We start from the raw sequence: 22,695 nt of genomic DNA, 5'->3' as shown, positions 1-22,695 counted from the left end.
CTTGATTTTTTTTTTTTTTACTATAGACGTTTGAATAAAAGTTCATTAGATGTGATGATGATGTATTTTGGCAATTTTCTCATATTCTATTTTGAAAGTAGAAATCCTCGTAATTTTACATAGATGAAAACTGAGCAGACCCCAATTGAAATATTGAATGTATTTTGCAGCCTTCAGTTTGGAAACATGCAGAATTATGATTGCCATGTTGGATGTATCCTTGAATAAAATAGGAGGTACTAGACTATTGACTTACACCTTTTGAATATTAAGTCAACTGAGTGCTGTAAATGGCCATAGTAAGCTGTAGAGTTTATAAATATTTTCTAAGATCTTGTCTGAATTCCAAACTTTCATTTTTACACAGTTTATTTATATGGTGAATTTAGCCAACTCTGCAGAAGCATACTTTATTTTTAGTCCATGATTAGGACTTTGAAATCAAATAAATTTTCATAGCTGTTGAAAGTTTATTTTTGTTAATAAAACAATCAGAGAGATTATACAGGAAAAATGGGATTTAATGAATTCAAGGAGCTTTGGGCAGCTCTTACTGCATGGAAGGAAAACTTCATGACTATTGATCGAGACCGAAGTGGCACAGTAGAGCATCACGAGTTGAGTCAATCCATTGCTATTATGGGTAAGAATGCTAACATTCTTTAGAATCTACACAGGGTTTCTCTGTTCTTTGATCAGATGCTTCTGAATTGCTTCCACTTGCCAAGTAATAAAGGGATTTTTTAAAAAGATTTATTTTATTTATTTGAAAGAGTTACAGAGAGAGGGAGAGAAAGAGGAAGAGAGGGAGAGAGAGAGAGAGAGAGAGAGAGAGGTCTTCCATCTGCTGGTTCACTCCCCAGATGGCTGCAATGGCTGCAGCTGTGCCAATCCGAAGTCAGGAGCCAGGAGCTTCTTCTGCAACCCACGTGGTTGCAGCAGCCCAAGGACTTGGGCCATCTTCTACTGCCTTCTCAGGCCATAGCAGAGAGCTGGATCAGAAGAGGAGCAGCCGGGATTAGAACTGGCGCCCATATGGGATGCCGGCGCTTCAGGCCAGGGCTTTAACAGGCTGCGCCACAGTGCTGGCCCTGGGATATCATTTTTCACCAGCACTTCCCTGATTCAATTTCAAGGTTGTAGAGACTTTCTGACTGCAGACCATACCCAAACCATTTTAATTGCAATCATCTTTCAAAAGCCAATATGCAATACATGCATGTATTCCTAAATTGCTTTGAGTAAATTTAAATTTCCTTCAATAATTGTTAGTACTTACCAATTGTAATTTTTGCTAATGTTGTAAGATCTCTAATTTGCGAACAAAGGCTTATTTCAATCAATCAGAAGTATAGCTTTGCAGTCAACTTTTTATTATTTTTCTTATGTAGTGCAGAATACATAATGTGTATTAAGATACCTCAAAGTGGGAAGTCTGTATTTTAGACTATTGTGAAAGAATGCAACTTTATCTTCATTATGACTCTTATAAGCTTATGTTTTTGGTCTGCTGTCTTACAAAAAGTGATAATATACAACGGTGATTATTTGCTTACTGATAATGTAGTTATAAGTAGTTTATTAGTTTTATTTTTCTGAGTTTTCACTTAAAAAAAGATTTATGTATCTATTTGAAAGGGTTACAGACAGGGAGGGACAGTCTAAAAGAGAGATCTTTCATTTGCTGGTTCATTCCGCATATGGCTGCAATGGCTAAGGCTGAGCCAGGCTGAAGCAAGGGACCAGGAGCTTCATCCAGTCTTCCATGTGGTTGGCAGGGGACCAAACACTTGGACCATCTTCTGCTGCTTTTCCTAGGCCATTAGCAGGGAGCTGGAACATAAGTGGAGAAGCCAGGACACAAACAAGCATCTATGAGGGATACTAACATCATAGATGGTGGCTTTACTCCCTACATCATGCCACTAGCCCTTGCATAGATACTCTAAGACTAGATGGAGGGGCTGGTGTTTTGGCCCAGTGGGTTTAGCTCCACTTGCATATTGCAGTGTCTGTTCGGGTCACAGCTCTTCCACTTCTAATCTAGCTCGCTATTGCTGCACTTGTGAAGGCAGCAGAGACTGGCCCAAGTACTTGCACCCCTGCTACCCACATGAGACATCCAAGTTCCTGACTTCTGCCTTGGCCTGGCCTAGTCCTGGCTGGTGTGGCCATTGGGGATAGAAAAGCTCTCTCTCTCTCTCTCTCTCTCTTCCTTTCTGTCTGTCACTCTGTCTCTCAAAAGAAATAGATTTTTTAAAAAGTGGATGGAAACACTTGGACCCTTATGCTTGCTTTCTCTCTGTTCTCTGCCTGTCAAGTATATAAATAAAAAAGAACTGAAAAAATTTAAGAATTGAAATACTGATACATCAAAAACCTGTGAAATACCTTAGACATTGTTTCAGTGTTGAATTTGTTTTAAATACATAAGAAAATAATTCTCTTCATTACCTTAGCTTTGACTTTTATTCACAGCTTTATGTATCACTCAGCAGTGTTAATAATAATAAATCCTTGATCTGATTCAGTTTTAATATTGAAGACCCTTCATAATGTCACAGAAAATGTGTATTGTGAGATTATGCTTCAATTTTAAAGTTTTTTTGCACTAAAGTAAACTCAGCTTTTACTTCAATTTTTCTATGAATTTTTTGAGTACTCTCATATTAATGTACTTTATTTCTAATATATATTTCATTTGAATGAATCTTGAAAATTAATTCATTTTCTAACTTTATTAATAAATGCAGTGTTGCAGTCTTCTTATGGTATTTGGCTATAAAAGTTTTAATACATCAACCTCTTTGTTTAGGTTATAGGTTGAGTCCTCAGACGTTAAATACTATTGTTAGACGCTACAGTAAGAATGGCAGAATTTTCTTTGATGATTATGTCGCTTGTTGTGTGAAGCTTCGTGCCTTGACAGGTATTCACCACTTAAATATGGTCACAGTATTATATGGCTATTTTAAAATAATTTTTCCATATTTTTGTAATAATGTGCTTCTTCTCCTTTCTGCTATTTAATTTAATCAGAATTTTAAGGCTTTAAAAATTCAGGCATATGAAGAGTAAAAATTATTACAGCTCAGTTTTGGAAAATTTCCTTTATGACTCAGTTGCCTGGGATAGTAAATCACTTAAAATTAAATTGGACAGAAATTTGTTAGTTTTTTTTTTTTAACTTGGGGACATCAAGTATCTCAAGTTAAGATTTAAAATGGTATTAAATGTAATTTCTTTGCTTAAAGATTTCTTTAGGAGAAGAGACCACTTGCAACAAGGATTTGTGAATTTCGTGTATGATGATGTGAGTATCCTGCTTAAGACTTGCTATTTCTACTGTGACCTAGATGTGTTCTTAGTTATCAAAAATTAAAATGAAGTAATCCAAGATACCAATACTGGAAATAATGTATTTTATATGCATATGATTTTTTTTTGTATTTTTCAGTTGAATGCAAATAGAAGATTCAGTATTGATACAAATAACAATTTGACTTAATATTAAATGTAAATGTGCCTTTAAGTTTTATGATAGGCCATTATAAGTTCATTTTCCAAATAACTTTTAAGAGCAAGAAATATCATTGTTTTTATAAAAAATAGTTTACTTATGGTGATCTTTTTTTCTAAGAGAGATAAGACATTTTAATATGTGACAATGTTAATTTCTCATCTATGTTATTTATTTATTGATGGGTGATATAGATTCAATAGTATATTACTATTACATAGTGGTTTAAATTATAACTTGGATACACTCTGAGTTTTATTTGTTATGAAAAAAACTTTTATGGGGTACACCTAACCAAAACTAAATAAAAGTCATTTACTTGTTGCCAGATGATAATTTTGCTATGTTTCAGTTTTTGCAGGGCACTATGGCAATCTGAATATCTAGAATTTGAAAGTCAAAGAAATGCTGACTTCTTTTGCTTTGAAGAAAAGAACTAGACTACTTTAAATGAAACTTTTAGGGTTTTTGGGGTTCCTATTGTTAAATGTCTTCCTTTACTATCTATTTTTACTTTAGCATATGGTTCAAAGTAATAAAGAATTGGGCGGGAGGGTTGACTTGGCTCACTTGGTTAATCTAACTCTGCCTACGGTGCCGGCATCCCTTATGGGCGCTGGTTCTAGTCCCGGCTGCTCCTCTTCCAGTCCAGCTCTCTGCAGTGGTCCTGGAAGGCAGTGGAGGATGGCCCAAGTGCTTGGGCCCTGCCCCGGCATGGGAGACCAGGAGGAAGCACCTGGCTCCTGGCTTCCCATCTGCGCAGATCCGGCCTTAGCGGCCATTTGGGGGATGAACCAATGGAAGAAAGACCTTTCTCTTTGTCTCTCTCTCTCTCTCACTGTCTATAACTCTACCTGTCAAAAAAATAAAGAACAGGCCAGCACTGCGGCTCAATAGGCTAATCCTTCACCTGCGGCGCCGGCACACTGGGTTCTAGTCCCAGTTGGGGCGCCAGATTCTGTCCTGGTTGCTCCTCTTCCAATCCAGCTCTCTCCTGTGGCCCGGGAGTGCAGTGGAGGATGGCCCAACTGCTTGGGTCCTGCACCCACATTGGCGACCAGGAGAAGCACCTGGCTCCTGGCTCCGGATCCGTGCGGTGTACAGGCTGCAGCGTGCTGGCTGCGGCGGCCATTGGAGGGTGAACCAACGGCAAAGGAAGACCTTTCTCTCTGTCTCTCTCTCACTGTCCACTCTGCCTGTAAAAAATAAATTAAAAAAAAAAAAGAATTGTTTTAAATTTGGGATATTATTACTTTTGGAAATGTAACACTTTGATAATCTGCATAGTGTTATAAAATATTGGTATTTGCTAATAAAATATTTCTTAGTCTTAATTTTAAACAAAAGACCTAGAAAAATATACTTAAAAGATATATTATAAACACTGCCAAATAATGAAAGCTTAGATAAGACTAATTTATACTTATATGAAGGTAACAGATTATACTTTTAAATTTTGTTTGTAGTCCTTGGTGTTTGAGGGTCAGCTAGAAAGTAATGCCTGGATTTTATGCCATCTTTATAATAGGCTTTGTTCCTTGGTGACTTAATAAGACAACAGAACCTTACGTGTATTTGCCTTGAAGAAGAAAATTATAGTTTCTGAAAGTTTATCTTACTGTATAGCGAATTGTAACAACAAAGACATTGTTTTTCCTTTTTATTTTTTGCAATATATATTTTAATATGTTTTATTTCTGTGAAAACAAACTGAAACATTGCTTTTCTCTTTGCAGTCTATTTCATTAGTGAAGACATAGATAACAAAATGGCATCTTCTCTAGATTTGTTTTCTTTTTGGAAATGACATATTTTAATGAAATGTCAATATTTAAATTTGTTATCTTAAACCAGATTACTGTTTCAATGTAATGTTAACTGTTTTATAAAGTTAAAAAATTAAATAATTGACCTTAAATGATCAGTTTGACTTATTTAGCAATATTAGCTAATGGCTTTGTCACTAGTAAACGAAGTAGTATTTTGAGCACATCTGTGTAATGTGGGTTACTGATGATGGTGGGCACTGCTACTACATTTCTGAGGGGTATCACCATAGAAATTACAAAGTTCAGTTACCAGGTCCTTAGCATTTAAGAGCCCTGATACTAGCTGTGGTAATGAACTTCGTTTCTTTCCTTAGCACAAACACTCAGAATTTTCCAAACTTTTTGACAAAAAAACTTCCATTCCATCCTCCCCGAGTTGAGCTTGTCAGGCATTTCTTAAACACTTTCATTGAATAGACATTCTTCTAAAAACATTAGGTATAGACAGTATTTCACCAGAATTTTAAAACAAAATGCAATTTACTTTTTTGATACTTTAAAAATAATTGATGTAATTGAACATCCATTATTACAGATTAAATAGTTTTATGAGTAACACTTCAGTGTGACTGTAGTGTGGTGGTTTGTACTGCTCGCCCAATGCTCCAGATCTCTTAGGATGATGTAAATTAATGAATAATGTACACTCATAATGTATAAGTGCTTTTATTTATACAGTAAACATGTTTCCATGTATTTTTGAGAATTTTTTAATAAACATTCAAATAGCTTGCTGTAAAGTTTTGTATCAAACAAAATCTGTTACATATGATGAGATGCTTCAGTTCAAATAACAGTGCAGTAATTCACCTATATCTAAAAGACTGCCAAATGATTAAATGTCAGGTATTGCACTTCTATTTTGAGTGGTAATTTACACATTTGAAATTACATCAAGGGGAAATCAATACTACAAGAATCATTATTTGGTCCACTTTAAATTAAATTTGAAAAACTGTGCTCATTTTCTATTTAAGCATGCATCCAGGAAAAATAATAACAGAAAATGTGGTCAGGTTAGATGTTTATTCCCAGAAAAGGCATGTATCCTAGGAGAAAGTAGAACTTACTAATGTAAAGTCTATGCAGTTGAAAAATAACAAAAATCAATTATAATTATTTCTTTAAAATATACAAATTAAGTTTAGTTGTAATCTTATGGCATTATTAAGCTACACAAGTAAAATAAATACTATTTATCATAAATGTGCTTCTCTTTGTCCTTTCATGTTTGACAAACTCATAAATGTTCTGTTGTCTCCTATATCTTTATAACAATTTTCTGGAATATTAATAGGAATAAATTGTTGAAATCTGTTAAATTGAATCTATTGGAGGAAATCCAAGCTTATGTCTTTCCTTAAAATTTAAAGTGCAACCACAGGTGTTTTATTATTTTGATATTTGGATTAAAATATCCAAACTTTTGGATTTAATTCAGTTACATAGTGAATTAATCACTTTCCAATAAATGTACAATGAGTTTATGCATAATATGAGATGATTTAAATTAAAAATATTTGGAACTTCTGTTTATGGCGATGAGTGAAGACAAAATTTTAAATGAATGTTGTCCAAATGACTCATCTTCTTTAATAAATTCATAATGTTACAGAAGTCATATATTAAATTAAATCTTATGTGTAATTGAAATATTGAGCACAAAAGTAGTTTCCAACAAATCAGTGGAAAACTTATGAAATGTTTCTCTTTGACTATCAGCTTATTGTTTGAATGCTGCGAAATATGTGCTTTTAATTGTTTCCTGCTGTCTTTTCTACTTGCTTTTAAAAATACATTTTTCTTTTGTACACAGAAAAGAACCTTATATAATTAACATTCCTTTTATCCAAGTAGCTTGGTAATAGGCAGCTTTGTGTATTATTTTGCAAGCATTCAAAACTCAGGTGTGCTTCTATACATCTGAATATGTAGTAAGTAGACATTAGCAACACTTCTACATCACTGTCACTATGATGTGTTATACAGTTAGAGAATGAATAGGGTTTTCGCTTGTGTACTAGTTATATTTTCAGATGTGCTGCTTCTGAAACATAAGAGATGGTGACAATTTGGAGAGCTTACAGGGTATAGGAAGAATTGGCCTAGATAATTATTTAATAGCCACATTTAGAGATACATATGCCGGTAATGTTCGTTTCCAATTCTGATACATTGTGTGTGGGGGGGGGATTCCAGCCTTTCCTTTAAGCATAAAAATATAAATATGTACAGAATCATGCATATAGTTGTTTTCAGTTTGACTGTATTATTTAATCACACTTTATTTTGCTATAATTACTAAAATTTCAAAGGATAACCTGAACAGTGCTGGTCTGAATATTCTAAAGACATACTAATTAAAGATCCAATTTTTTTGAAAATTATAGGTCATTGGAAAATGATATTAGGATTTACCGAACTTAGAGGCATGTTTAATTTCCCACAGCTATCTAAACGTAATACCTTCAAATTTATCTTATTGCAAGGGATAATTACTTTGTATGGCAACTTTAAAAATATTTGATCTTTTCATACTTCGAGTCTCATATTCTGATCAGTCACAATTACAGATACCCTGAAATGTTTTCGCCTATGTTTATATTTTTTTTGCATTTCATTTGCCATGTGAAATATCCTCTTGCTTCATTAAATCTTAAAAATTAAGGATAAGGAATACAAGTCACTAAATAGAATAAACTTCCCTTAGCTTAGTACATACCACTTTATGACCAACAACTTTTATTTAAAACTTTTCTTTGGAGGTTGGTTTTTTAACCTTAACTAATAGAGAAGCAACTAGGGGAGGAAATAATAAAATGTGAAACAGGCAAAATAACATTATCTGGATATTTTCATTTCTTTTTAGGAAAACTGAATCAAGTTTACATAAAAATTCCTTGAAATATAAGTCAAAGCCTGTTCATTTTTAGACATTTTAGGTAATGAATAAATGTTTCAGCTAATTACTATTGTGGTCTTGACAGGCAATGATAAGTGAAATATTTTTGTTCCTTTAATTTTAGATTTAATGCTTTTTACCACTCAGTCCATCTTACTAGTGTTCTTATGGAACTCAAAAAAGAGTAGCACTGTTACAGTTATGTGATTTCATGAAATACATCAGCACCACCATGCCTTTATCTAGTACTAGACCTAGTAAAATGTTGGAAATAATTGGCTTCTCTAGTAAAAGTAGCCTATCTAACTAATGAGATTTACTTTCTTTTTCCCCAAAATAATTTCTTTTACAAATTGTTGAGTTTTTCATGTATAAATAGATCAGAAATTATATGCTTCACTCTTAAATTATGTATATATACTATATTTTCAATACAACTTGTACACTTCATTTAGCTACCAAAAATTTGCAACCATTTTTACATGAAATTTACATTTTTGTTATTTACAGTTATTTGTAGGTTATTGCAAAACTAGTTGTGCATGTAGATTACACTGTCAATGCAACATACCAATCTTTGAAGAAAATATTTGCTAAAAATAAATATTTCTGCACAGAATATTTCAAAAGCATCATGATTTCATGCTACATTATGTGCATAAAGACTAGGAAGTAGTATGTTTTGGTAGATTGTTTCACTTAGTTTAAAGCATTCCAAGATACTACTCAACAAGATGCGGGTGAGCTTTTTTATACCAAGTAACTGAAATTTTCAAGTGATTACACACATTCTTTTTTGGAATATATTATTCTTTAACTGATAGACATTCTAATACAATGCATTTTTCCATTAAAATAAAATGCAAATTTCTGCTAAAAATAGGTAATGTACCTTTAATTGAGATCAGCAGATTCCTAGGAGATAACTATGAACTTCTCAGTCTTTTATTTCTTTAACATTTGGAAGAAGGATGCTACATCATGTCTGTTCTATTGTAATTTTAGGGGCATTCAGGATGTATGTGGAAGAGGTTATTAGATTGCTGATCTTTGAATTTTATTCCTAAATAAGGGTAAAAATAGTGTGAAATTTTGCTGTGTACTCAAACATTTGTATGTGAGTAATGCAAAAAAAAATATTGTTTAGATGATAATGTTGTCATTCTTTCACATTTAAAAACAACACTAATAACTGTTTGAGGAGACAGATATGTTTACCCTGATTGACATTATGCATCTTATACATGTGTAGAAACATCGTTTGGTGCCTCATAAATAAGTTCAACTTTTATGTGCCAGTTAAAAATGAAAAAATAAAAAGAACTAAAATGCACACAGAGGAAGTACAAAGGGTATTATAGATTAAACCCAGAGTGCTTGAAAACCACAGATGTACCAAATCGCTTCATGTTTTTTTAAATGTAAATTAACTTATGGAAGTCATAGATGTCATACTATAATTTAGGAGCTCATCAAATTTTTGACATTAACTTTTTAAGAACAGGCATGTTAATATCGCCTTCTCATAATAATATTGGGAGTGCTTTTGTAATAAATTTTGATATTATCATTTAAAGTTGGATTATGATTGGCAGAACAATAAAATTGGTCAGTTGATTAAGTGGTTCTTTGTTCTTAACATATTTCTATAGATGTTTTATTCTTCTATTTGTAATAATAATATGTTAATTTCAAATAACTTCTTGTTAGTCATCTCTCAAAACCTCCATTTAAAAAGTGTCTACATATAAGCCAATGATAATTTCTTGCAGTTAATTATTAATAATTGATGCCTTTCTGTGAATTTTCTATATTGGACATTAAAGTAAGGTGTACATGTGACACAAGGATATGAGATGAATTATTTTAAACTTGGGCACTGATAGATCACAGTATCTAATACTTTATAAAGCATTTAAAGCACTTGTAGTTTTCAAAACATTAATATCACTTCATTATAAGATAGGTAGAACCACAAAAACGTATCTTTAAATGAGAGCACTTGAGAAGTGAGAGGAGAGGGAAACTACTGCATACCTAGAAAACAATTGCAATACAAATATATAATTTTCTGGATAAAGGTAGTATTTGACAGATAAAGAAATGATGTAGCAGAGAAAGCACGCCCAACACTGATGGCCTACAGGTCTGAGCAACTAGCTCTTTGGGAACTGTGTGAAAATCACTTTAAAGACTTGTTGAAGTGTAAACGTGGTGAGTTTGGTTTAGAGGAAAGTGCAATGGGAATTTTTTATAAGATGTTTAGTGGTGCTACTATATTACCACCATATGTCCACTGTCATACTGATGCTAAAGTCACATGATGATCTCACAATTTATACTATGGTTTACAAAAACACTTCCATAAATATATCAGGGATTCCTCAACACACCTCTTCACGGTAAAAGAGATGTTTCCTCCATTTTTGCAGTTTTGGGTTCCAGGGCTCACAGAAGGTTTGTGCAAGAGTAAGTGGGGAAGATAGTATTTGAATGCAGGTTTTCCCCATGGAGGCCCTTGCCATTTCCAACATTCCACACGGAGCTTAGGCCATCTAGGACCTGTGTGATTTATCTGTGCAATGAGAGAGTGGGGCTTGGTGCCTGACAAGAACCATTACAACCTTAAAGTTCAATTTGTTGTAAAAATAGTGTACTTATCTTTGAAATTGTACTTTTAAAATGTTTTTCAACTATCCATCTGGGGCTCATGATGTCATGGATATAAGGAGGAACTTCCTCAGTGAACCAGCCTTTATAGAATACATGCTAATAGTACTGAATTTGTCAGATCATCTTTGCATATGTGGCATTAACATTGATTCAGAGTAGAAGTTTGTAAGGATGAGAGTCATATCCTCACTATTATTATTATTGTAAATAGTAAATATCTCTTTAAGGCTGTGTACCTGGAAGTGCATAATACAATTAGTAGAGCTAAAACAATAGTTACAATTAGGTCTTTTGGAATCAAAAATTTCAATTCTGGTAACAATTATTTAGTTGGAGACATAGCACACTGTACAAAAACTAAATTGTGGAAAATTAGTTTCCTGATTGTTTTTAATGTCATCTCCTGAATGGGAAACAATTAGCATTTTTTGAGCACCTATTATGTGCGAGGCACTTTACTATAATTTATTTCTTCCTCAAGCATCTGTGTGGCAGGAACCATTATCTGAGTTTTACAGACTCCAGGAAATGACTCAGGGAGGTTAATTCACCACATGGTTATTAGTGAAAGAATTCATGTTGGGATGAAGTTAGTCTGACTACAGAGTCTATGCTTGTTTTTTCAAACTGATGATTCTCAGGCTTTTAACAAGTATAAAGATCACCTGGAGCAGGGCTTGTTAAAAGATGATCACTGGGTTCCATCCCCAAAGTTTCTGAAGTAGTAGATGTGAGGTAGAACCCAATAATAAGCATTTCTAAGTTCCCAGGCATTACTAACACTCTTAGTGTGGAAACTACACTTTGAGGATCACTGTTCTTCATTATCTTGTCTTCCAAGTGCCTCTTTCAACTCACATGGTAGAGATATTTATTTTACTTCAAAATTTGATTAGAAACTTAGTAACATTTGAATTTTTGATAATTTATGAAGATTTTGATTTGTAGTAAGAAATTTACTTATATACATTGATCCTATATTTTGATTTTCACCATGAACAAGTAATATTTAGACTATTAATTTATAAATTACTCAATATTATAAGTCATTTCTAACAGTGAATCCATCTACTGAATTTCATTAATTTAATCGTGGAAAATACTTATGGGGTTGATACTGTTTTTAATTATTTTAGATATCCTAATGGGGTGATACATTTTATCCTTTGTATTATATATGATGGGATTTTTAGAATCACATTTGGATATTTTTTTTCTTCTAGGCATTTTGGAACCATTGCTAAAGGTCAGCCTACAAAAGTACCTTGTATGCAACTCTTAATCATACATATTAAAGCTGACCAAATGCCACTGTATTTTGGCTTACTTTTCATGTTTCCTAACTAGAACAATAAGGACATTCAGCTCTTATGACCAACCCTTTACAATAGACTTAAAAAATTGGATTGCTTCAAACCTGCCTGCTGCCTTCCCATGTTTGCTGAATTAGTTATTTAATTTAAAAATCCTGCAAGGACACTGCTTCAGTGTTTTTCATTCCTGGTTTCCTCATCAACTAATTAAAGTATGATGCTACCCTATGGAATAAAATGATAGATTTAAGTTCTAGCTTTCTGCTCAGCAACTAATAACAGCAGGAAATCATCTAATCTAAAAGATAATCAATTTTAGATAGTATTTTATTTAGCCTGGGGATAACACTAGTTTCATGCAGAAAGCAAAAGGTGTTAATGTTTAGTGATGCTATTTATCTAGAAGGAAAGCATTGTCTATACTGTTATTACAATTGGCTGTTGCAGTTAGACATGGTCTTCAGTAGGATCCCAAAATTGAGGTGTCAAACTGTATGCTACAGCCAATAGGGAGGTTGATGGTCCTTTGAGGCATTAAATCTTTCTTTGGATGGGGCAAAAAGATTAATTTTGTGCATCAAGATTGTTTCTTTCATCTCTTAAGTGAGTTTAACTGTTGAGTCTTCTGACATTTATGCCTTGCTAACCACCTATTTATATTGTTCAGGGTCTCTTTAAGCCAAAACCCTGTAGGAAATGACTTTTTTAATCCTCTCCAAGGTTCTGAGACTTAGAATTTTTAATATCAAGCAATTATGTCAAGGCATTAAGAAGAAACTAAATTTGTGTTATACCTTCGATTTTAAAAACTGGATGCCTATATACCATCCCTTACCTTCTCATTGCTTCATGCTCAGCTTTTTTTATAGAAGTGTAACTATAAGCTTAGTGTGGAAGGCTATAACTTTATGTGTGTCACAAAAATTGTTAGAACTGAAGCAGTCACAAATCAATGAGATCTCAATTCCTCACCTGCCAAATATCTCTGCCTACAAATATAGTCTTTGGTGGATTTTCTCTGAATGAGGAGCTTAGACAGACAATAATTTTGAAATTTGTTGTAGCTACAAAAAGGTGCCCCAATACAGAAAAAAAAATCCTTTAATCATCTTCTGAATTAGCCACTTATGTAACTCTCCCCTGGTAGGCACCCATTATATATGTGTTGAATAAAAGAATAAAAACATCAGTCATTAAAGTTGTGCCTACAAAACACCAAATGGTTTGAGAAACTGGTCATGACTATTAAACTTCATTGGACTGGCCAGCCATTTTGTCATACTTGATCACTTATGGTTTTCAAAATTAAGCAGAGATAGGATCATATTCATGCCTACAGATTGGCTGCCACATGAATTATCAATTTGTGTGACCATTTATAAATATATAGGGAGCAATTTATGGTCATTTAAATCACATTTTCAGTAGTGCAAAAATTTTTGCAAACTTATGTTTGCATTTGAAGCAAATTAACAGATTAGTGTGAAAGGGAAGGAAAAGTCAAGTTGACAGATTATGTTTTCCTAAAGGGACAGAAATTAATGATGAGCACAGATATAATGTTTCTTTAAAACTATATGTCAATGTGAGAGTAGTTAATGATGCAGAAACTTTGAACAATTCAAAATTTTTCATCAAAAAGTAAAGAATTATTATAGTTCAAACCATAATAATTTTTAAATTGTACTTAAACTGAAAGTACAAATTTTTGACTAGAAACTTGACTGATCAGAATCTTAACTTGTAATTTTTCCTTTACTTTGAATTTATGAGATACCTATATCCTCCATCTAATAATTGAAGATATTAAAATAAATTCCATTGTATGTTCTGATATTTTTGGTTCAATATACATCCAATTCATATTTTATAGATTTGTACTTAACCTTTGATTAGCAAAAGTGTTTGAACTACCAAACAAAACTGAAATTTCACTGTGGTGTGTGCATTTCCTTTCTAGGCAATGTAAATGAATTATTTTTCCACAACTGGCATTCAAAACCAACTGAACAGTATTTACTTAGTGGAAATTAGTTTTGCCATTCAAATCACCTGAAGTGGCACATTCTTTGAAAAGTGTGTGTCCACCATTTTGATCAAGTTCAGGATTGCTCTAAACTATGAACCAGAAGAAAGCTGTTGATATCAATTTGTACCAGCCACACTTTAGCAGTTCTTAAGGAGACTTCCCTTCCAAAAAAAAAAAAGTACAATTAGAGAAACTTGCTTTGTTTTTAAGCCTTGAAGAGAGTGTGTGAGTGAAAATATTGTAGACTGTGATACAATTATTGGTATGATTTTTAAATAGAATGACTTTCATTCTCATTAATGTTGGTTTGCATTCATGCTTAGAAAAAGTATTTCTCCCTAAATAATGAGAGGTCTTCAAAACATCCATGGAAAATTCACATTATCTTTTAAACTTGCTGAAGCTCCCAACTATGAAAGATTGTTGAGCTAAGAATAATCGAGACAGAAGAGAACTCCCTACCTTCTCTCTCTGGTTGTTTGAAAGTCATCTAGAGATTCACAAAGACAAAAGGTCTTTCTAGCCTCCTTCCTCCAGTTTCTCTCTTAGGACAGTACATAAATTCTCTTTTACAATTCTTGCGTATCAGTTCTCAGAATGTACACTCTGAGAGACACTGGAAGAAAACTTTACTCCTTGCAACAGATTTCTCACCCTAGGAAGCCTATGACTGCTTTCAATTTTATTCTGTCACTTGTCTAAAATGCATTGTATTTTATTGAAGATCTTATAAGTCAGGATACTAAGACCCTGCCTTGAGTTACTTTTGAACTGAGATTTCTCCCACATGACGTGTACTACATGAGTTAATAAAATTGCTAGTTATTCTCTTATTAATCTGTCTTTTGCTGCAGAGGTCTACGAATTTATGATGGTTGAGTAAAATTTGTGTTTTCTCCCCTTCAGTTTTTTTGCAGATGGCCTCCTTTACTGAGCAAGATTTACAACTCTCAAACATTGTACTTTTTAATTGTAATGTGGATGAATGAATGTAAATAACCATAAACATCTCAATAGAGGAGGATATCTATTTTCAGAAGTGACTACATTCCTTTTATCCCCCCTGAAGCTTCCATGAGTGGAAGATCATTGAGTAGCCTCCAGGAACAGTTTTATCCCTTGGTTTCTCATTTGCTTGGAAGGCATTTTCATAACAAAGTACTGGTTTAGTAAAAGCAATAAATAGGAGTCTCCATGCAAGAGAAATTGGAGTTTCCTAACATGCACATGATTTAAAAAATAAAAATAAAAAATAAGGTGCCTTGAGGTGCTGGCAGTTTTAACATTTGGAACCAAAAGTTCTTATATATATTTACATACTAACTGCTCAGTGTTACCATACAAGCTTCAATTTAGGAAAATATACAGTACTTTTGCATATAATGGTACCTTGTGAGCCCCTGAGTCAAGTAGAGAGGATTTAAATACAAAAAGGAAAACAGCCATTAAAAGCACTTACATTGTATGTGGAGTTAATAGTACAAAATGATTATTTCCCCGGAAGACCCGGATCAGAAACATGCCTATGAAGACCCAAGATTCCTACAGTGCTTAGGGATGAATCTGGTAAAGATGGATGCCTAACAGGATGAAGGAAAGTTTTTCTTTGCCGCAGGTGCAGCTCTAGAGAGAGGTCACCATCTTGTTTTAAACGTGAAGTCAAGTTGTCTTCTGAAGCTGTGTTCAGATGCATGCCTCTTGAGAGGGATTCTTTGGATTTAAGTTTAGATTTTTCAAGGTCTAGAAATTCAGGACACTGAAAGAAAGAAAACACGTTTTTATAATTCACACTGACAGTCATCTAGAATTACAGTCGTAAAATCTAAGTGTCTTTTCTTTCCTTATTAATTGTATCTGGTTTAGTGGCATCAGCCATCATTTCCCCCCTAAAACAGATCAAGCCATTGGAGGTCTGGCTGTCAATTTAGAAAATACTATATAATCATTCCAGGAACTTTAATTTTACCCTGAAGCCAGATCAAAATTATTTGGGTGTATATGTGGGAGAGAGAGAGAGAGAGATGAAGAGGGATAGGGAGAAATTTCCCATCTACTGATTCGCTCGCTAAATGCTTGCCACAACTAGGGCCAAGTTGGGTTTTCTATCTCCCATGTAGGTGACAGTGAACAGATTAGTTGAGCAATCAATTGCTGGCCCCCAGGATGGGGCGGTACATTAGCAGGAATGTGGGTCTGGAACTGGAACTCAGCCACTACAATATGGCTTTGAGTGTCCCAAACAGTGTCTTAGCCACTAGCCAAATACCCACTCCAAAGATCAGATTTTGAAAAATATGATTTCACTTTAAGTTTTCCCAATGAGATTTAATTCAAAGTCTAAGACAAAAAGTTATGGCAAATGTGGTCAATTGAAGGTATGAGTAGGAAACAAGAAAAAAAGAAGTGAAATAATCACCCATCAGTGTCAGATAATATTACCTAAACCTACTTGTGGGGAGCAACCCAGACTAGACTAAGTTACTGGAATTAAGACTTATTCTATGCATCTGCTCTCCCACAATATGGCGCTGAGAAGGGAAACAGCTTCTACGCAGCTGCCTCCAGTTCAACCAATAAACTGTAGGACCTGCTCCTGATTGGAGGAGAGCAGCGTACTCGGCGTGTGGGTAGCAGAGTACGGACTGGTGGAGAGGACTATAAAGGAGGAGAGAGACGGCATGCACCAGGAACATCTAAGGGGAACACCTGTGCAGCCCCCGAGAGAGCCGGCCGGCGGTGTGCCGCTCCCCTGCGGAAGTGGGGAATGTGGCAGGGGGAACCGCCCTTCCACGGAGGTGGAAGGGACGGTAGCCAACCCAGGAAGGACAAGCAGCCAACCCGGGAAGGACCAGCAGCCAACCCGGGAAGAACCAGCAGCAAACCCGGGAAGGGCCGAGCAGACGAAAGAACAGCGCAGGGTCCTGTGTCGTTCCTCCACGAAGACGGGGAGCGACACTACTGAAAACAAAGAACAAACTATGCCATGTGTACATTTTCCAGCCATTCAAAACTAGTTAAGTTACTTTCAAGTTTCCTCTGTTGGAAATGGTGCATTCTTTTTCTCCTGGCATATTACTTCTGTTATTAATGTAGTTTATTTCCCAGAACATTTGCACTGAATTCCCAAGCATCTAAAATGGTTTTGCAAGATTGTTTTCATTGTGCATGGGTCCAATCTGGCATAATCTTAATTCTCAAGATTGAATTCCAAGGGGGTTACACTCCCTATATTTAACATAGTTCACAAGGTCCTCTTGAAAGATTTCAGAGGCAAGGTAGAGGACACTTTATGTTCCAGGGGAGAACATCTAGAGATAAGTGATGGGTGAGGCACAGATGACATTACTAGTCTGATGGTGCTTGAACCTCAAATCTCAGCTGGCTGGATGCTATTTCTCCTTCCTTTCCATGTGGAGGCCCCAACCAATCTTTTTCACTGAAGAAAATATCAGGGAAATTTCTGAGCTTTTAAATATCTACAGCTTATACATTTAAGTAGAGTGGTAAAGAAAAAAATTATAGGGTGTTTAGTGCAGAGGTTAAGATGTCCTTGGGATACCTGTGTCCATTATTAGGGTGCCTGGGTTTGAGTCCCAGCTGTACTCCCAATTCCAGCTTCCTGCTAATGTGCATGCTGGGAGGCAGTAGGGGATAACACAGGTGACAGGGTCCACACCAGCCATGTGGGAGATCCAGATTGAACTGCAGGTTCCGGGCTTCAAGCTTGCCCAGTCCTGGCTGCTGTAGGTATTTGGGGAGTAGACCAGTGGATAATAGATCTCTCCAGATCTATCTTTCTGACTTCAAATGAATAAAAAATAAAAAAGAAAAATATCATTTCATTTAAAAATGGTAGTGTTTATCATTCTTCCTGGTTCATTGTTCTCAAACTTTAAATGAGTGTAAGAATCAGTTAGTGAGAAACTAATTCAAAATGTAGTTTATAAGGTTTATTTCCAGAAATTCTGAGTGGAAACAGAGAAGGGCATGAGAATCTGTATTTTCCATAGCACCCTGGGAGATTCAGATCCAGGTGGTCCCTTGAAACATACTTTGAGAGATGCCCTTGGTTGTACAATATCTACACTTACTTGTGAGGACGGGCTGAAACTTCGGTCAGTCTTGATAGATGCTCCAGGATGACTGGTTCGCATCAGGCGAAGGATGGGTCTCTGATACTCTGCTCCTGCAGTTACCATACTGTAGGCTGGGGGGACCACCGTGGTTTGTTTCTGCAGTAACTGTAAGATGGTCTGGATGTCAGCTGTCATTTGGGATTCAAGTCTGCAGGATGGACAGAAATAGGGAAAGGCAATCCTGAAATTGTCAATGGTGATGAGAGTATCTGAGAAAATTTCAGCACTACCAATGAACACAATTCTGGCCCTGCTTTAAACAAGAAGGACAGGAGAGGGAGCACAGAGATTCTTTCCTGGCTGATGATCACTTTCTGGCTCACTGACTGATATAGAAAAACACTGCTTTCTGGCTCATGCATTAAGAATTAACAGAAAAACAGATGAATGGAATGAACTATCTTTTTACTAACCTTTATTGACATCAAAATATAAATCACTCCAACAATCTATTTTTAATCAGTTATTGGGTTTTACTCATTTTCTTGTATTTTATTTACTATTCAAAAATTAGATTTGTAGCACATTTCCTTAATAGTTGCAACATTTCAGGATAATTTCTTATGTGTTTGAAATGTATATCAGTATTATTTTACCTTACTTCTTTTCTACTCATATCAAATATTGTATCTTATTACTTCTATTTTTCTTTAGGGTTCAAAGATGGTAAATGTTGAATTCCTTTCTAACTGGCATCGAGGGTCTTTGGTATTTAAGAAGCAAACCTTATTTAAAAGTTTTCTTGCTTCTATGACTCGTCTGGCTTGCAAAATGCCAATCTGACTTCCTAAATATTTCTGCACAGATTTATCCCATTATTAACAGCACTTAATGGTGAGTGGCTTACCCAATGTTACTTGGAATATAAGAGGATTTGGGCGTGGTGACTGAAATAAAAATGTCAGCAAGTCAGATTCAAGACCAAGTAAAGAGTCAAAAATTGTGTTTTTGAGGCATGTACATCTTTTGAGAAGCAGCAGCTGGCTCTGAGATATAGTCATTTTATCATGGATGCTATCTATTTGAATGATGTCTAGGGGAGAAAACTCTATTGGTAGGTGAGGCTGTAGCATCCACAGGCCCAGTCACTGCAACACGCTGAATGAGTGGGACTCTCGCACTCTGGAACAGCATGGGCATGTGAAGCTGCCGGTACAGGCTAAGCACAGAGATTCTAGGTATCAACATGACTTAGATAAGACTATTGACCATCTCTGTCAATGTGACTTGTTTGTTTTGGGAAAACACTACCTGGAAAAAAAATGGAACTGTCAATGAATAACTTCACTGCTTTAAGAAATTTCTACAAATCTACTCATTCGAGACAGCACTCAGCTCATCTGAAAAAATGTTTCTTAATCAGATTTTCCTGTTCAGGACTTAGTTCAAGATCTTCACCTCAGTGTATCCAGCAATTATGAAGTGTGGTGTCATGAACTTTGCCAAAGGGCGATCCCCTCCCCACCTGGAAAGGCCCAGACTCAAGTTCCAAAGCATCCTGCTTCTTGCTGCCCCTCCTGGAACTTCACCGAAATGCAGCACAATTCAAGGTCTTACCTTCTGCAGGGATTTTGAATGCTTAGTTTTGTTTGATATCTTGAGTCATTAACAAAAGGGAACTTTACTAGAAGTTACTGTACTCACATAGGATTTTGTTTTTCAGGTTTTAGGACTAGGGGCTAATGGCTTAATTAGAATGAACTCTTTTGCTGTGACTAAGTAATCTGTTTTCCTCCAGAGGAATTCCAAAAATTAAAACAAAACAAAACAAAACAGCTTGGCCTTTAAAAGAGAAAATGGCCTCATTTTAGAATTTTTTTTTGTCAGTATGAAACTGTGCAAATGGATATTTTCATTTGCTAATTCAAAGACCTACAATGCACCAATCATGCTCTTAGGTAAGAGGATGAAGTGCAGATGACGATCACTGAATGAGGAATCCTGTCTCACAGTACTGACAGGAGCTGACCACTTAGGAAGGAAACAGTGAAAGAAATCACTGATGCTAAGTGAAGCGAGCACTCAGTGTCATACCAGAGGCTTACAGAGAAATTGCTTTGAGTGTTCTGCAACAAAAAGAATCATTACTAGCAGTTTTATCATTTTCTGAGGCCTTCTTACCCAAAGTATGATCCTTAGAGCAGCAGCATTAGGCATCTCTGAGATTTTCTTAGAATGTAGAATCTGCATATTCCAGACCTACTGACTTAGTATCTGCATTTTTACAAGATCCCTAGCTGATCCAAAGACACCTCAAGGTTTGAGAAGTAGTGCTGTAGGGTCAAGTGTCAATGATTTATCTAAACATGTATGTCTGCAAGCATCATACAGGAAGACATAAGAACATTTCTTTTGTACATGCTTAACCCGATGTACAGTTTAATTGGCCTTCAGAGGAGGAAAAAAGTAGCAGGAAAAGCCATTCAAAATAGACTATTTGTGTTTACTTTTATTGCATTGTGTTCTTAATATGTGTCTTTGGATGAGAAAAATGGTGTAGGAACTGACAGCTCTACATTTGATCAAACACCAAAGTCAAACAGGATAGACTGTAAAGTGTTCCAGGCTCTCAATTGCTAAGCAGAAGTCTGTTAAGCCTCTCTTCAAACTTGTTTTCCTTCTAAAGGTGAAGGGGGGAAGAGGTTGTTGGAGGTGGCTGTACAGTAAAAAGAATGTAATATTTTGGACTTTAAATAGGCTAGGCTGAGTTAGGCTATAAAATGTTTGAGAATATTAGAGATAAGCAGACAAACAATAGTAAAAGGAGTTGTAATGGTGATAGCAACTCAAAACTTCTCCAGAAAGCACATGCAGATGCTGGAAATATACAGAAAGAGATTTCCATGCATTTTAGCTGTGGGAAAAGTCTTATAATATAACCATATACTAATATAATGAAATAATAATATCAATTATTATTGCTGATTGGAGGTTGTAAACCAAATAGTTTCCAGAAATATCTACCCTTTAAAGCTTTACACTTCTGGATTTGGGCATATGGAATACAAATTTTTTTGATAATCCTTAGTTTATCCTAGCAGTAGTGGTTAGTACCCATGAGAGGGCCACCATGGGATATTAAGAAAAATCTCAATTTTAGTCCTTAGCATATTCAAAGTAAGCAATTATGTTCAAATGAACAGGAATAATAGAAGTGAAGATCATTGTTAATTCAGTTTTACCCAGTTGCAAGTGAAACATTTTCCATTTTGTGTAGCAGATATGGTCTCCACATACATTATTTCAGTCCTGAAAACAACACTGCAGGTAGGTGTGAGCCACAGTAGGAAACTAAATCTCAGGTAGTTCATGATTTGACACAGTCATCCTGTAAGCAGTTATGTAGCCAAGTTAAGATTTTTGTCTAGGCAAAAAATTGCAGTTACAGGTTGTTGTCCTAAAGAAACCATTGCTGCCCTTGCATTTCATCTACCCATTCACACACTTTTCTTTTCTTTTTTTTTTTTTTTTTTTTTAATTTCACAGGTAGAGTTATAGACAGAGAAAGAGACAGAAAGGTCTTCCTTTCGTTGGTTCACTCCCCAAATGGCCGCCATGGCCAGAGGTGCACCGATCCGAAGCCAGGAGCCAGGAGCCTCCTCCTGGTCTCCCATGCGGGTGCAGGGCCCAAACACTTGGGCCATCCTCCACTGCCCTCCCGGGCTACAGCAGAGAGCTGGACTGGAAGAGGAGCAACTGGGACTAGAACTCGGTGCCCATATGGGATGCCAGCGCCGCAGGGGGAGGATTAACCAAGTGAGCCATGGTGCTTGCCCCCCATTCACACACTTTTCAATAACGGCTGCTGGTATAGGCAAAATGCTGAAAAAATATTAAGCATAGATAGTAAGTAAACCAGTAGTCTATGTCATCTAGGCAAAACTCCTAGATGTAAGTACAAATGCAAAAGAAAATAGCTTGTTAGTCATAGGAAGAATATATTAAATACAAATAGTTACTAGCCGGCGCCGTGGCTCACTAGGCTAATCCTCTGCCTTGCGGTGCCAGCACACTGGGTTCTAGTCCCGGTTGGGGCACCGGATTCTGTCCTGGTTGCCCTTCTTCCAGGCCAGCTCTCTGCTGTGGCCAGGGAGTGCAGTGGAGGATGGCCCAAGTGCTTGGGCCCTGCACCCCATGGGAGACCAGGAGAAGCACCTGGCTCCTGCCTTAGGATCAGCGTGGTGCGCCTGCCGCAGCGCGCTGGCGGCGGCCATTGGAGGGTGAACCAACGGCAAAAGGAAGACCTTTCTCTCTGTCTCTCTCTCTCACTGTCCACTCTGCCTGTCAAAACAA

At 35.8% G+C, this 22,695-nt stretch overlaps 2 protein-coding genes across 9 annotated transcripts in view; one reads left to right on the top strand and one right to left on the bottom strand.

Annotated features, from left to right (window-relative positions):
- The window catches only part of GCA (grancalcin), a 40,346-nt gene that overhangs the window by 16,775 nt on the left and 876 nt on the right, over positions 1-22,695 (top strand). The window contains exons 4-8 of one of the 4 annotated variants that reach the window (XM_002712224.5): positions 171-214; positions 496-643; positions 2,816-2,929; positions 3,255-3,313; positions 3,873-5,435. In XM_002712224.5, coding sequence (XP_002712270.1) covers positions 171-214; positions 496-643; positions 2,816-2,929; positions 3,255-3,313; positions 3,873-3,899 — 392 coding nt within the window. In that variant the 3' untranslated portion in view covers positions 3,900-5,435. Of the gene's footprint in view, positions 1-170; positions 237-495; positions 644-2,815; positions 2,930-3,254; positions 3,314-3,872; positions 5,436-22,695 lie in introns of those variants that run through there. The other 3 variants (XM_070070759.1, XM_070070760.1, XM_070070761.1) reach the window with 3 other exon arrangements.
- KCNH7 (potassium voltage-gated channel subfamily H member 7) overlaps positions 6,000-22,695 on the bottom strand; it is a 511,727-nt gene continuing 495,031 nt past the window's right edge. For all 5 annotated transcript variants that reach the window (XM_051848592.2, XM_051848593.2, XM_051848594.2 and 2 more), the window contains 2 exons: positions 18,358-18,550; positions 6,000-16,022 (listed from right to left, as the gene is read on the bottom strand). In XM_051848592.2, coding sequence (XP_051704552.1) covers positions 15,756-16,022; positions 18,358-18,550 — 460 coding nt within the window. In that variant the 3' untranslated portion in view covers positions 6,000-15,755. The remainder of the gene's footprint in view (positions 16,023-18,357; positions 18,551-22,695) is intronic.

Source organism: Oryctolagus cuniculus, chromosome 3 (assembly GCF_964237555.1).
Source record: "Oryctolagus cuniculus chromosome 3, mOryCun1.1, whole genome shotgun sequence".
NCBI lineage: Eukaryota > Metazoa > Chordata > Mammalia > Lagomorpha > Leporidae > Oryctolagus > Oryctolagus cuniculus.
The sequence above is the reverse complement of the archived record's forward strand: the minus strand, read 5'-3'. Positions and strand labels throughout refer to the sequence as shown.